This window comes from Rhinoraja longicauda, chromosome 8 (genome assembly GCF_053455715.1).
Source record: "Rhinoraja longicauda isolate Sanriku21f chromosome 8, sRhiLon1.1, whole genome shotgun sequence".
NCBI classification, from domain to species: Eukaryota; Metazoa; Chordata; class Chondrichthyes; order Rajiformes; family Arhynchobatidae; genus Rhinoraja; species Rhinoraja longicauda.
This window is the reverse complement of record NC_135960.1, coordinates 53,547,312-53,564,046: the sequence shown is the minus strand read 5'-3', so window position 1 is coordinate 53,564,046 and position 16,735 is coordinate 53,547,312. Positions and strand designations below refer to the sequence as shown.

Below are 16,735 nucleotides of genomic sequence, written 5' to 3'. Positions count from 1 at the left end.
TAATGGGATTATTTGTAGACCTCCTAAGAACCAATGGGAGATAGAAGGACAGATATGTACACAGATTACAGAAAGATATAAAATCAAAAGGGTTGTCATAGTGGGTGACTTTGAATTTCACAATATTGATTGGGATTGCCTTAGTGGAAGAGGCTTGGATGGGTCAGAACTTGTTTGGTTTATCCAAAAGGGTTTCTTCAAATAGTATGCGAACAATTAAACTCGAGGAGGGACCATACTGGACCTTGAAGTGGGAAACAAGTCTGGTCTGATGACTGACATTCCAGTATTTCAGTGGGAGAGCATTTTTGGAACGGTGATCACAACTCAACTTTTTACATGGTTATGAATAAGCATAAGTTAGTCCTGTGTGCGTGTGTCGCAGGGGGGGGGGGGGGTAAATTACAGCTTTATTAGGCAGGACTTTGGGAGAGTAAGCTGGGAGCAGCTGTTAATAGACTTAGTTACAGACTATCTGATCAGAGTTCATGTTCCAGTATGGTGGTGTGGGGGGAGGGGGATTGTTTGGGTAATATAAGGGAGCCCTTGTATGATGGACAAGTTTGCAAATTTGGTCAAAAAGAAAAAGGAATCACCCGCTAGGTTTAGAAAGATCAATTCCGACAGGGCCTTTGGGGAGTATAAAAGAAGCAGGAAGGAACTCAAGCAGGGAGTTAGAGGGCCAGAAACAGCCATGAAATGTCATTAGCAAGTGAAGTAAAGGGAATCTCGAGGTTTTTTTATATAAACATTAAAAAATAAGAAGTCAGCTATGGAGAAGGCAAGACCATTCAAGGATAAAGGAAGAAATTTATGCTTGAAGTGAGAGGATGTAGGTGGGTACTAAAGAAGCTCTCTGCATCAATATTCACCATGGAATAGGATGTAGAAGACAGTGAGAACAGTATAGGGTGCATTGATATCCAAGGGCAGTTTGAGATCAAAAAGGTGATACATTTTGGTCTCATGAAGAGCATTGAGCTAGATAAATCTCTAGGAGCTGATGGGATCTATCTTTGGGTACTGAGAGAGGCAAGAGAGGAGATTGCAGGGGCCTTGATGATGATTTTTATGTCCATTCTATTCACAGACGAGCACCCAGAGGACTGGAGAATAGCTAATGTTGTTCCCTTGTTTAAGAAGGAAAGCAGGGATAAGCCAGTTTCGTCAGTCTCGCTTCAGTGGTAGGGAGTTATTGAAGAGGATTCTTAGGGATATGATTTACTTGCATTTGAAAGAATGCATGCAAATTAGCGACAGTTAGAATGAAGAAAAGAGACAAAGTTCTTGATTAACTCAGCGGGTTAGGCAGCATCCCTGGAGGACATGGATAGGTGATGTTTTGGGTCGGGATCCTTAGTTTTGGCATGGCTTTGTGTGGGGCTGGTCATGTTTTCAAAACTTGAAAAAGATTTAAACTTGAAAAAAAATTTAGACTTTTTTCGAGGAAGTGACAAAGTTAATTGAGGATAGAGTGGTGAATGTTGTCAACATGGATTTTCGGAAGGTGTTTGGTAAAGTCCCCTTGTAGGCTAATCCAGAAGATTAAGTTGCATATGATTCATGGTGACTTGGTAGTTTGTGTTCTATCAGTAAGCCAGTTCTGAATCCAGAGGGTAGCAGCGGGAGGGTGCTATTCTAGCTGGAGTCCTGTGATCGATCAGTGGTATTTTGTAGGGATATATATATATATATCAGGATGAAAATGTAGATGGGTTGGTTTGTAAGTTTGCAAACGACTCAAAAATGAATGGAGTTGTCGACAGTGAAGAAGGCTGTTAACAGATACAGCAGGGTACAGATCAGTTACGGAAATGCGTGGAGAAATGGCAGATGGAATTTAATCCAAGCAAGTGTGAGGTGTTGCATTTTGGGTGATTCAATGGAAAGAGAAAATCTACAGTTAATGACAAATCCTTTATGAACAGAGGGACCTTGGGGCTCAAGTCCACAGCTCCTTGAAAGTGGCAACACAAATATATAGTGGTAAAGGAATATGATATGCTTGCTTTCATCAGTTGGAATGTCGAGTAGAAGATTCAGGAAATCATGTGGCAGCTTTATAATGCATTGGTTTGGCCACTGTGGAATGTTCTGTGCTGTTCTGGTCGCCCCATTAGTGGAAATGTGTGTGGGCTTCGGAGAGGATGCAGCAGAGGTTCACCCGGGATGCTGCCTGGATTGGCGAGACAGCTGTCAGGCGAGGTTGGACAAATTTCAATGTTTTCTCTGTTGGAGGCTGCGGGGAGACGATAGAAACTTATAAAATTATGAGAGTCATAGATGGGTTAACTGTCAGAACCTTTTTTTCCCCAGGGTGAAAATGTCAAAGTTTAGATGGCATAGGTTTAAGATGAGATGGGAAAAGTTTAAAGGAGATGTACATGGCACATTGTTTTTTACATAGAGTGGTAGGTGACTGGCACGCACTGCCAGAGACGGTGGTGGAAGCAGATACTATTGCGGTGTTTAAGGTATTTTTTGATTGGCACATGAATATGCAGAAAATGGAGGTGGTCTGAAGAAGGGTCTCAACAAGACATGTTGTTTGAATCTTGTTTTGTACAGGTGGCCCCATTTGCTGAGGAACTGCAAACTGAATTGAATGCTGTGCAGTTATTCACAAACATCCCCATTTCTGACCCTTGAGATGTAAAAGTTATTGCTGAAGCAGCTGGTCTGTGCTTTGAAATCTTTAATTGATTTTGCAGTATTTCCTTTATGTAGACGTGGCTTAATGAAAACATCTCAAATACTGCAAAGGTTGATTGCTTAGCAGTCCAAGGAAACTGGATAATGCATTGAAAGATGCAAAGTCCTGGAGTAACTCAGCGGATCAGGCAGCATCCCTACCAAACATGGATAGGTGATGTTTCGGGTTGAAATGCTTCTTCAAACTGTCCTTCTGTCTTTTGACACCTAGAAATATAAAAGTTACCTTATGGCTTTGATATTGATATATGAAACATTTTTGAGAGTTGGCCATCAGAAAGAAAGCTATTTTCAAAACTTAGAGACTTTGTCTTTTTGTAAACCACCATCTGCAGTTCCTTGTTTCTACATTCTAGGTAATGCCTTGGGTTTGTATGATCTTCAATTTGTTTAAAAATCCAGTTGGAACACAATATAGGCTAAGTACATTAGAGGCAAGAGGGTAGTCTGAGATCAAGGCCAAAGAAGTGAACTTTGTGTCAATCCAGACAATGTGGGTGAAGTCTTAAATAAATATTTGGTTGGATTTCCAAGGAGAAGAATGTGGAAGATAAAAGGTTAAAAGAGGAGTACAAGGATAATCTGGAGCTCATCACTATTAAGGAGGAGTTGTTGCATGTCATGGTTGTATAAAGGTTGTTTAATCCCCAGGACTAGATCTATGCCAGGATGCTATGGGCAGCACGTAAGGGAGGGAGGCAGTTAGGGTCCTGATAGAGGTCTTTGCATCTTTGTCAGCCACAGGTGAATTGCCAGAAGACTGGGGCATAGTGAAGGAAAATAACTGCAGATGCTGGTACAAATCGAAGGTATCACTAGACGACACTTCTTCCCACCCTGTCTCCTGTAAAAAACTCTATCCCCTACTCCCAATTCCTCCGTCTACGCCACATCTGCGCCCAGGATGGGGTGTTTCACACTAGGGCATCAGAGATGTCCTCATTCTTTAGGAAACGGGGCTTCCCCTCTTCCATTATAGATGAGGCTCTCACTAGGGCCCCCTCTATATCCCGCAGCTCTGCTCTTGTTCCCCCTCTCCCCATTCGTAACAAGGATAGATTCCCCCTTGTCCTCACCTTCCACCCCATCAGCCAGCGTATACAACAAATTATCCTCCAACATTTCCGTCACCTCCAACGGGATCCCACTACTGGCAACATCTTCCCATCTCCACCCCTTTCTGCTTTCTGCAGAGACTGTTCACTCCGTAGCTCCCAGGCCACTCGTCCCTCCCCAGGTACTTTCCCCTGCAACCGCAGGAGATGCAACACCTGTCCCTTTATCGCCCCCCTCGACTCCATCCAAGGACCCAAACAGTCTTTCCAGGTGAGACAGAGGTTCACCTGCACCTCCTCCAACCTCATCTATTGTATCCGCTGTTCCAGATATCAACTTCTCTACATTGGCGAGACCAAACGCAGGCTCGGCGATCGTTTCGCTCAACACCTTCGCTCAGTCCGCCTCAACCAACCTGATCTCCCGGTGGCTCAGCACTTCAACAACTCCTCCCACTCCCAGTCTGACCTTTCTGTCATGAGCCTCCTCCATTCTCATAGTGAGGCCCACCGCAAATTGGAGGAACAGCATCTCATATTTCGCTTGGGTAGCTTACACCCCAGCGGTATGAACATTGATTTCTCTAACTTTAGATAGCTCCTCTGTCCCTCTCTTTCCCCTCCCCCTCCCCCTTCTCAGTTCTCCCACTCTCTTCCTGTCTCCAACTACATCCTTTCTTTGTCCCGCGCCAACCCTTGACATCAGTCTGAAGAAGGGTCTCGACCAGAAACGTCACCCATTCCTTCTCTCCTGAGATGCTGCCTGACCCGCTGAGTTACTCCAGCATTTTGAGATACCTACGGGGCATAGTGACTGTCATTGATATATTTGAGGAGAGCAGCAGAGATAAGGCAGGTAATTGCAGGCTGGTACATTTTAATGCCTGTGGTAGGATAATTATTTAAAGAAAATCCTAAAAGATGGGATTTCAATACCCTTGGCAAAGGGAGCGACTTGTCATGATAGAAGGGGTTTTGTGCAAGAAAATCCTGCCATGCTGATTTTTTGGGGGAGGGGAACAAGGAAGACTGATAAAGGCAATAGATACACAACAAGTAACCCAGTGGGTTAGGGCAGCATCTCTGGAAAAAAAGGATAGGTGACGTTTTGGTTTGGAACCCTTTTTCAGACTGAAAGTAGAGGGTAGGGGGTGGGGTGAAGAACTGGACCATCAGGGCCAGCCACAAATGACCTTGGGCAGGGTGGTGCCCTGGTGGGCCCACCCCTATCCTCACTCTGAAGAAATGTCACCTATCCTTTTCCTCCAAAGATGCTGCCTGACTCACTGAGTTACTCCAGCACTCTGTGTGTATCTTTTGGTACAAACCAGCATCTGCAGTTTTTATGTGGTGTGGTTGATATCTGGAACTTGCTGACAGAGGAGGTGATGGAGTTGGATACAATTGCTATTTGTGGGATATTTGGACACATTTAAATGGAAAGGAACAGAGGGATCAGATTTTGTTTGGACAAATGGGCTTACGGCTGATGAGCCAAAAAGGTCAGCATGGATCGAAGGGCATGCTTCTGTGCCATATGATTGCTAGTAAATATAATTTCTTTTGATACATCATCTAAATTTGGCTAATTTAATCTCTGTACAGTATTGGAAGTAATATTATAGGCACCCTAATTTTGTAAGCAATAATAATTTGGAATTTTTATTATAGGAACTTGATCAGTTGACACCTGGAATGCCAGTATCACCAAGGCCAGGCCAGGGTAAGCTTTAATATTTAAGAATATGCAGTGTAATTTTTTTCAGTGAAGCAGAGAGCATCATTCACCTTGTAATAACGAAGTGTGAAAAGTATATTGATTTATGAGTCATAACGTTGGGAAAGAAAATTTCCTTGACAATTGCTTTTACGTGGAAGGGTGTTCATTTCTTCCCTTTCCCCCCACCCCCCCAACGTAACAAAGAATCTGTTGCTCATCTCGATCATAAATACCAATTTTGCCTAATGATTATAAAAGCTTAGCTTGCCTCATTTATTCCATTGGTAAAACACTCATCGACATGACTTATCTCCAAGATTGACTGTGCATGTCCACCAGCTTGACTTTCTGGCATCCTTGGATCCAGAGCCTTTCTGGATTATCAGAAGATCACAGCCTATGAGAGGAGTCCAACAGTACCAGAATGGTCAACTGAGGAGCCAAGATACTGACCCGCAAGTTGGCTATGGGAACGGGTTTTCCTGCTCCAGCCGGGCCGGAGTTCCAGACCCACAGCCGCGTGTGGAAAAGTCGACCCGCCGATCAGCCGCAGAAGTTTCAGTGAGGTCGGGACCGGCGGCCTCACCCGGCCTAGGCGCCACATTTTGGGAGGGACTTTCGGGGGGGATTTCAAGTGCGCTCTCATAATTTTGTCCAAATTAAAGGAGATGTTGGACCACCAGTTGCCGGAAAATCAGTAGTGGACCTCCACCAACGTGACTTTGTGCTAACTTTTAAGTTCTAACTATGCCTGTCAGTTACTTGTCACTTTAAAAATTTTATTCTCTGTTTCAAAATCCTTCCATGGTTTGCCCTTTCCTCAAGTTTCAATGGTTCTCAGTACCAAAATATTGTTCTTCCAATTTTGCTGTCACATCCACAATTTTATTTGCCCTTCCATTGTCTGCTTTGCCTTCTTTGTAGGATTTCCCTATCTAAACTACTTTTTCTTTCTACCTCTCCTTCATGAACCTTCTTAAATTATTACCTTACCAAAATTTTTGACTATTGTTTCTATGTTTTATTGAGCAGTCAAATGCCAATTATGGTGTCGACACTCCTGGGCACACTTTTGGATTTTTGCATTAATATACTTTAAATATAATTAATTATTTTTACGAGAGTGTAATTTGCCACAGCAGTATTGCTGACTCGTTTAAACACGTTCCCAAAAGCAGTAAAATATGAATTTATTTTTAGGAGGTGCTGATATGGTTTCTCCAAATGGTTATTCACCATGCAGCAATTCTGGCCAACATTTTGTGATTGGTATAAATGGTTGGACATGGTACTTACTCTGCGTGGGTACTTTGCTTACTCATTTTCTTAGAAATCTTTCTCTGTTTATGGATTATCAATATTTGGCACAACGTAATATCAAGGAACCTGATACTAGTTTATACCAAAGATAGACATAAAATGCTGGTATAACAGCAGGTCAGGCAGTATCTCCACATTCAAAAAGGCCCAACAGAGGATGTACATCCTGCGGCAACTGAAGAAACACAATCTGCCACAGGCAATGATGGTCCAATTCTATACTGCTAACATTGAGTCCGTCCTCACCTTCTCCATGATGGTCTGGTTTGGCTCAGCCACCAAGCACGACATCCGGAGGCTGCAACAGATCGTTTGCACAGTTGAGAAGGTGCCATTATGCCATTTATTTGGGGATATAAAGCACACAGGATCTCAAAAGCTTATCTTCAAAAAACGAGGGAACATGGGGGACTGGGGTTACCGTGCTTTTTATATTACTATTGGGCGGCCAATGTTAGAGTCATGGTATACTGGCAGTATGCATATGAACGGGGAGTTGGATATGACCTGCCACCTTGGCTGGCGATTGAAAAAAGCTTAACCCCAAAAACTTCTCTCCCTGCTCTCCTTTTTTCATTACCCAGATCTCTCACCTCTCTTAGAGAGGATCACTTCACTCTGTCCAATGCTCAGAGAATATGGCACCAAATTAGGAAAGCTTGTGAGCTTCCGAATACGTCAATGCACGCCCCAATCTGGCATAACCACGCTTTCCACCCATCATTTACAGACACAGCATTCAAAGAATGGAGCTGTAAAGGGATAGTTACAATAAAAGATCTTTACATAAATAGACACTTTGCATCATTTGATCAGCTACAATCCAAGTTCTCATTGCCCAAAACTCAATTCTTCAGGTACTTACAGCTGAGAAATTATGTTCGACAAAACAATTTGCTTTTTGAGTCCCTGCCCGAAGACGACTTGTTGTCCAAAATTTTGCTGGGTCCCCCGGAAGCAAAGAACCTAATCTCATCGTTTGTAGGTATCTTTTTAAACAAACTAGATAAATCTACTTTAAAAATAAAACAAACCTGGGAAGAAGACCTTAACATTGAAATTGATGACGATGTCTGGAAGGAAGTACTGAAAAGTATAAAATCCTGTTCTATTAATTCTAGGCTACAACTGATTCAATTCAAGGTTATACACAGATTACACTACTCTAAGGTTAAGCTGCATAAAATCTTTCCTGATCTCTCACCTTTGTGTAATAGATGCAAGACCGCTGAGGGTACACTCGCTCACCACTTTTGGACTTGTCCAAAACTTCACAACTTTTGGTGTCTTTTATTTCAATGGTACTCCACTGTTTTAAACGTCACTTTAACTCCGGACCCTGAAACTGCTCTATTCGGGTATTCCACAACGCTTGAGAAGCTAGACCATAATGCTCGCACAATCTTGGTTTATGGTATGGTAATTGCCAACAGATGTATTTTGAAACTATGGAAATCAGACTCTGCTCCTCAGTTTGAGACTTGGTTAAGAGAATTAATGGGCATATTACACGTAGAGAGGTTGAGATATGAATTGTCTGGCAACCCTCAAAAGTTCTTCAACATATGGAACCCAGTGCTGCAGCATATTAAGGACAATTAAAACTATCCCCTCAATGCCACATGCTTTTGTACCTTCTTTGAATCCAGCAGTGAAAATACTGAAATATTTGACTTGTGAAAATTACCTTGCCTCATGTTTTTGTGCTTTTGTCTTTTTTTTTGTTACATTGTAGTTATGTTTTTTTTTTAAATGTATTTTTATTTATTTATTTGTTTGTTTTTGTTTGTTTGTTTTCATGATTATGTAGGGAAGGGGGGGGATGGGGTTTATTGTTGTTGTTATATGTATTGTAATCAATTATAAAATTTAAAAAAATTAACGAGAAGGTTGTTGGCTGCAACCTTTCCCCCATTGACGAACTGTACACTGCAAGGGCCGGGAAGCGAGTGGGCAAGATCATCTCTGACCCCTCTCACCCTGGCCACAAACTCTTCGAAGCACTTCCCTCTGGAAGGCGACTCCGGACTGTCAAAGTAGCCACAGCCAGACATAAAAACAGCTTTTTTCCCGCGAGTCCAGTTCTACTCAATAACCAAAGTCTGTAGTCTCCATTTTGTTCTGGTTTATTTTCACCCACATGTTTAGACCGTAATGTTGTATCCTTATTGTTTTGATGTGGTTATGCTTTATTCTTAATTGTTAATTGTTAATTGTTAACTGTACGTTTGTGTAGACATTTGTGAGCGGAGCACCAAGGCACATTCCTTGTATTTGCATACTTGGCCACTAAACTTATCAATTAATTAATTAATTCATTCATTCATTCATCTAAGGAGAAAATGAATAGGTGATGTTTTGTGGGGGGACCCTTCTTCAAAGATTTTAAATAATTTTAGCTTAAAGAAATAAAAAAATAAAAATAAAAATTGGAGTAAAATAAAGAAATTATCTGCATGTCCTTTTTCAGTTGGCTACCTCCAGCAAATAAATCATGTTGGCTCCTTCTGCCAGCCAGTGTGGAGTTGAGGGGCCAGATGTGAAGTGCATCTAGCATCTGCCCACAGTAGTTTAGCTTCTGCCATTGGCTTTTGAAAGTCGCGTTTTAAACAGGAGGTCAAATGAGACAGTCTGATATCCCTTGGGGTTCTCTTTGTTATTGCCAGCCGGAGAGTGTGAGTGTTTCATCGTTCTATTTTTCAGTCCTGGTCAGGTTTTGTTTCTGTGAAATACATAATTAAATACTATTTGGATGCTTTTTCATTTTGTCATTAACTCAGTAAAATGTTGGCCAGATGTAAAAATGCTTAATTATCGTGCAAATTTATTATTATTATTTAGCAGTTAACATTTAAAAAACAAATCCAATCAACACTTTAAGACTGAATTATCATAGCTACATTTAATTTTGTTTTTTATTTTACATTCTGCTCACCATCATGCACAACTCCAGGTTGGTTATCCTCTTTCAGGCTTTCTGATAATGTTGGCAGGATGGTGGAAAATTGTATAGAGACAGATTAAAATATATATTTATTCGCTATTACTTTCTGAATAGCATAGAAATAACTATGCTTTGCCCAGCCTCTGCTAAAAATTATCAAGTTGTTACTGAAAATTCATAGAAGAGAGATTGAATCCAAGACCTTAATTCTTTGGATGTTCATTTGACATCTCTCTACCAACCACTGAAGTAGAGATGGGTCTTACAAAAGAACTGTAATTTACTCAGCAAACAGTAATGCAAACTAAGTTTAAGGGTTCATTTGAAATGTTCCCGTTAACTCAAGTTTATTAAACTCACTTAAAATGCAGCGTCTCTCAATGAAAAGTGGAAGGCTTTGTGTGGATGATAGCTGTACAATTCAAGATATGTAGGGGGAAAAAAATCAATCCCAGTCACTGACAACAATGTGTGCTTCCTTGGATTGATTGGAGATATGGCCCAATCATCACTGTTTGAACAGGGATGGTGAAGTTACTGTAATTCAGCAGTAACCTTTTGTGGTTTGTTGGCACTTCAATATATTTATTCACTCAGAGCTAATTAATTCTGTTGTTGTTTCCTTCTGACTTGTACAATTGGTTGCACATTTATTGTCATACAGGTTTCTTTCAAGTTTTGTTTTGAAAGTAGCTTCCTGACGTTATCCCAAAATGGCATGCCTGAGGAGCATGAATTTACTTCACTTCAACAGCACATTTAGATGCTCATCTTGATTTATAATTTTAATTGTTTTCACACAGAAAACAATCCTTCAAATGAACTATATGAATATTTACTTTTTTTTAAATTGCATAAAAATGTATTATAGGATTTGATGTTATATTCGTGGGGGTAAAATAACTTTTTCAAGCAGCAATTTTTTTTCATATTCCATATGCCTCTGGGTTTGTTTGTTTAGTAAGAAAAATAATTTTTCATATTTTCAATGCCTGCTACATTATTTCAAGTGATCGCCATATCTCAGAATGTTGTGGAATGGCAGGATTTGTTATAAGATGTAGCAATAGAAAAGGATCTGATTTTAAAATTCTGTGCCTTATTTTATAATCTCTTGAAAGCCTCTCCTCTCAAACTTCCAGCACTACAATTTTGTGAAAAATTATATTTTTAGTCTCCTTCCCCCCCCACCCCCCATCTCCAATCACTTGTACAAGGCACATCTTTGCCCCATTATTGGCACATTTGACTATCCTGCTTGTACATTTTAACTTTCCCATATCTTGCTAAAACTAGCATCATTTTGCACAATTTGTAAATTGAAATCTTAATCTGGGATTTTGAGAAAAGATCTTTTGAATATACCATCACAGCCAGATAACAAATCAGGAATATTAAAAGGCAGTAAAACATTCATAATGTGAAACAAATTGGCTGATGAGAACTGTCCAAAAATTCTGAATTTAATTTATTGCAAAATGAATTAAAAAATTGTATTTTTAGAGTTTAATATGATGGAATACCCTAATATATTTCACACGAGCATTATGTTTTCATCTTTCCATCTGTTGAAATTATGTTTTAATGTAGTTCTCAGGCTTTGGTGAGACCATTTCTACTGTGTATCCATTGACTAAATAAAGCAATTCTCGTCAGCTACTGAAAGTATTATTGGCTAATGATACAGGGAGATCTATAGTTTTCTGGCCCTGCTTACCATGCCTACGATGTAGTTGCAAACATTGTCACGTTGCCACGTCACCATCACAGCCACTCTACCCATTTGCTTGTGTCATTAGCTGTAGTTTCCCACTTGTCACAATCGATGTTAAAGGTTTTCATATTCCCTCTACTAATATCTAGAAAATGTTCCTATGAGTCGTCTCAACTTTTGGATCATGTCATCTCCCTGCACGGTATATCCTTGGGGGAAGCAGTCGTCTATCATCTTGAGCCAGTGAAATAGTCTTTGCTTAATGAAAACTGAGAAGTTTGGCAACTTGGCGTCCATGAGAGTCCAAAAATCTGTCGAGTATGTCAAAAGTGGGAGTCACTGAGCTGCTTTTTCTGGCAGTTGTATACAATCTGTGCTTTATTAGTATTCATTTTTGGGGGAGATCTGGTTATTGCTAACAAGGCCAAAATTTATGGCCTTTGGTGAGCTCCCGCTTTGAACCAGTTAATTTTTCACCTGAAGTTATTCCTATTGTGCTATTGGATAGGGTTCCAGAATTTAGAACATAGAACAGTGCAGCATCGGAACAGGTTCTTCAGCCCACAATGTCTCTGCCGAACAGTCATGGTGAAATACCAGCAAATTATTTCCAAGTTACAACAGTATGCAGCTTGGAGGAAAACTTGCTGGTGATGGCACTCCATGTGCCTTTTTAATAGCAGATGTCGTGAGTTTAGGATGTGGTGTTGGAGGAGCCCTTGCGAGTAGCTGTTGTGCATTTTGTAGTTGGTGTACACTGCAGCCACCATGCACATAGGTGAGGGAATAAATGTTTAGTATGGTGAATAGGACAGCAATCAAGTGGTCACTAATTTCTCAATGATTTGCCGAGTCCAGTGGTAGTGTTTTAAAACTTATTCAAGCACAATGTTATACAGCACCAGAGCAAAGCATTAAAATATCTGCAATCCTTAACTAAAAATTGAACATATCATAACTAACAAAACAAAAACTATGGAACTGTAAAGGACTGAGGACTGAGCATGACGAGAAACTGGACTAACACTTTTACAGAACAGACTATAGACTACACGGCTGAAAACAGGCTTCTTTTTTTAATATATTTAGGGGTTAAATTGCTGTACAGTCAGCTAACATGTCATTATTCACAGCTAATTGTAGAAATGTCTTTGCACTACATTTAACAGAGACAACGCTTTTGCAGTCCCCTGTCTTATCAAAAACAACAATTCTGGGAGTCTCATACCTTGTAAAGTGCAGGCTCCCACAAAGCAGAAAATATGAGTACTAAAACTTTACAGCCCCATTAAAAAAGGACTTGATCAAAATGTAATTTGGATAGAATCGGATGACTTGAAATTCAAATTTCAAAGAAATAACCTGGACAATAATGAAACTACCCCTAGGAAGAGTAAACTCCACATACACTATATTTTTGAGGCAAATATTCCTGAACTGTCAAACTGGGAATAATTTACTGAAGCCTCAAGTGTGACTGCTCCTTCAACATCTACTCACCTTTTCAGAAACAGAATATTTAGCTTGAACCCTCTATTAGATCTGAGTTTAATGTGGATAAATACAAGTGGAATTGGACTCAGAAAATGATGTGGGCCAGACAAAGTGGTCATTATCAACAAGGACAGGAGCCTCCAAACTTTTCAGCATGAGGGCCACATTATATATTTGGCACATTTTTGTAGAAAAAAAATTAAGAAATGTCAGTTTTATAAATTTAATGAACTCAAAAAAGAGCTTAAGTAAAATTAATGGAAGAAATTCAAGCCATCTGGAGTACATGGCAGCTTCCGGCATACACCAGTAACACATGCAACAGGTACGTTCTTACCTTGAAAAAAATCTGCTAAAATGGTAAATTTTTGTGCTGAAAAAAATGGGGAAGAAGCTGGAGGATCCGGCGGAGGAAGAGGAACTGGGAGAAGGGCTGCAAAGCCAGTGGACGCAAGAAGCAGCCGGGAAGACGTCTGGCCAAACGGCGGGAGAAGGGGAAATGTGGCCGGGAAGGGAGGCAGGAGAGCAAGGCCAAGAAGCAGAGGACCGGCCAGCGGGGGGGGGGGGGGGGGGGAAAGAAAGGGGAAAGAAAGGGGGAAGAAAGGGGGAAGAAAGGGGGAAGAAAGGGGGAAGAAGAGGAGGAGGAGGAAAGGACGGGGTTGAGCAAACTGGGAGAGGAGCAGCAGGAACAACCCGAGCCGAGGGGCCTGGGAGTCTGCAGGGGCATTAGCAGCGAGCGCTGGAGGTCGGCGACCCGCCTGAGGGCGTAGGGCCCAGGGAGCCGTGCTCGACAGCCTTGGAGGAGGAGGCGGTGGAAGAGGAGGAGGAGCGGAGTGTTGAGCCTGAAGAGGAGGAGGAAGAGGGGCCGGGGAGAGGCCGATCAGCAGCGGTGGCCGAGCAGCAGGAAGAGCTTTGCCGGGCACTGGAAGCCGAGGCAATAGGCGGAGGACCAGGCCACTGCTCTGCTCGGCAGCCCCAGGCTCGAGGTGTTGAGCGCGGGCCAAGTGGAAATGGAGCCCGGCTGACGGAGATGGCGAGCGGGGAGAATGGCTGGAGGGCCAGCAGGAGCAGCGAGGGGCCAAAGAGCCACAGGAAGCGAGGTGCGGAGCAGGGGCACCGAGCCTGGAGGAGCGCAGGAACGGGGAGAGGTGTCGGGACATTCAGACATCGGGAGGGAGCCGGAGACGCGCTGATGGGAGAAGATGGAAGCCGAGCTGCAGCGCGGAACGTGTTAATCTCTTGGCGGGATGGAAAAAATCTCTTGGCGGGCCGGATGTGGCCCGCGGCCCATAGTTTGGAGACCCCTGAACAAAAATATTCTTCTCTGGTGATGAGAATAATAAACATGAGGGGCAATTGACCTGCTGTCAACAAGCTAACACTGATTGAAATGCTTGTGGTGGTGTTGAGCTGCCACCAACTCCTACGATGGTGAAGTAAAGGTGATATATTTCCAACAGTAGAATTAAGGAACTGCAGATGCTGGTTTACCGAAAAAAACACATTGTTTTGAGATGGTATAGATTACAAATCTGGGTGGAAATTTTGAAGAGTCCTTAACTATTTTGCTGCAGTATGATTGGTAAATAAATTAGGTACAATGTATAGACTATGAAGTGTGTACCCACCCATTGTGGTGAATTGGATGCAAATGAAGTGGATTATTTTGATTTCTATTGTTATATAAACTGCTTAAATTGTGTTGGAACTGTACTCAAAAACGGAGTGTGTTCAATCGCACAATTGATGTGCCCAGTAGATGCGAGAAAGATCTTAGCAGGAGGCCAGATATTTCCCCTGAACTGTTCTGATTGTGACCATTTATACAGCTGGTCCAGTTGACTTTCCAGTGCAAGCCCATCCTCAATAATGATAAAGGGGGAATTTAGAAATAGCTGATGGCTTTTGAAGGCTTTGGGAAGATGGTTCAACACTCTTATGAATGTTGGTCACTACCTTGGACTTGTGCAACAGAAATATTTCTTGTCACATACCTGAATGTTATCTCAGTATTGCTGGACAGGGCTGGGAACTACTCAAATATCTGGAAAATATACATACAAATGAACCATTCAAACTTAAATGAGCTTCTCTGGGTAGAACCTAATCCTATCCATCATAAAATAGTAGCTTAGATGTTTGGCCATAGGAATTCTTTGACGTCCTGGAACTGAATGATTGGCTTTTAACAACGACCGCAGACTTTCTTTCTGGTGTATATGACTACAAGCATTGAAGAGCTTTTTTCCTTGACTTCAATTGGGCTTCTTTGTTAATAGTCAAATTCTGGCTTGGTGCTGAGGGCAGGTATTCCATTTTGATTTTGATTCTTTTGTACATGTTTGCACCAAGGCTGCAAAAAGATTTGAAACAGAAATTTAGCATTGCTTAGCTGCTTAATGGTGATTAAGTGATGGTTAGTAGCACTGATTATGTGTCTTCCCATCATTTTGATGGAGTCAATTTTGGGCCAGCAATTGATTGGATTGTATTTGTCCTGCTTTTTGTGCCTATTTTGACTAATTAGATTTTGCTCTTATCTCGTTATGAACCTATGATTACAAACATTGATTTTTTTTCTCTCCGTGTTTTGTTTTAAATTCCTTGATGGATATAAGGTACTTTATGTATAGAAACAGCACTTGGAATAAGGGTGAATTTTCTGAAAGGAACAATTTAGCAGAAGGACGACTACTCAAATTTGTGATTGAAACTCAAAATCTTCATTTTGTTTATTAATAATTTTTATAACTTGAGCAATTGTTCAGCTGCAAAGTATACATCTTAAATGGTAATCATTTAGAAGAGGTATAAATGTAACACATTTTCAGCAAGAATAAGTTGTCTGTTGCTGATTGAAGTCGAAGCAAATAAAGCTTTGAATTTCATGATATGAGATGTAACTAATTGCAGTAGATGCATTAATCATACAAAGCCTGTGTCCATTGTAGTTTAAAAAATAATTCTAAATGTTCTTCTTCCAGAACTTCGTCAAAGGACGTCAGGTCAAGTAGCATCTACACCACCAAACCTCAAGCAGGGAAATCCACAAAGTCTCACACCTGTTCAACAGAGCACATCAGCTCCTGGTGGGCCGCCAGAAAAGACCGCTCATTCGGCTTTACATACGCCTGTACTATCGAAGCGGACACTGCCTCCAGCCACCCCAATTCCTGTAATAGGTAAACAAAACAGTTGGCTTTAATGACTGCTTTTAGTGCCATCCCAGGTTACCAATAAGATTGTTTCTGTTTAAATGAAGGGCATTTTATTTAGCATACTTTCAGAGGTAGTTATCTGATAAATGAAACTTCCATATTTAATTAGCCATTAGTCATTCACAGCTGGTGTCTCATATCTTTATAGACCCTGACTAAGCTTATTAAAATGTTACATTGCCACTGTTTAAATGGCAGTAAAGGTTCATTGGCAAAATGGTAAGCTGCTTTGGCATCCTGTGCTTCTACAAAAAAATGAACAGTTTTCCATGAACAAGTTGTAAGCAGTTATTTTTATTCATCAAATTCATGAACTGCTTTTGTACTTTTCCCTTATGTTTTCCACATCATTCAACAGTCCTAAAATCAATTAAATACAAAAATGTTGAACCACTGGGCTTCCATATGGTAGTAAATTAATAACCAGCAGGTATCTGAGGGCTTGCCAAGATTTGCAAAATTGACCAGTCATCTTGCAATAATTACCCGTGATGTTTAATTACATTAATTACTCTTGGCCTGAGTAGCAGGAAAGAATGTTAGGCCAGTTTCAGGAGG

The 16,735-nt window shown here is 41.1% G+C and overlaps 1 protein-coding gene across 2 annotated transcripts in view; it reads left to right on the top strand.

Annotated features, from left to right (window-relative positions):
* Positions 1 to 16,735, top strand: part of LOC144595978 (endoplasmic reticulum junction formation protein lunapark-B-like) — a 79,005-nt gene that overhangs the window by 47,635 nt on the left and 14,635 nt on the right. For both annotated transcript variants that reach the window (XM_078403990.1, XM_078403989.1), the window contains exons 8-9: positions 5,439 to 5,490; positions 15,944 to 16,141. In XM_078403990.1, coding sequence (XP_078260116.1) covers positions 5,439 to 5,490; positions 15,944 to 16,141 — 250 coding nt within the window. The remainder of the gene's footprint in view (positions 1 to 5,438; positions 5,491 to 15,943; positions 16,142 to 16,735) is intronic.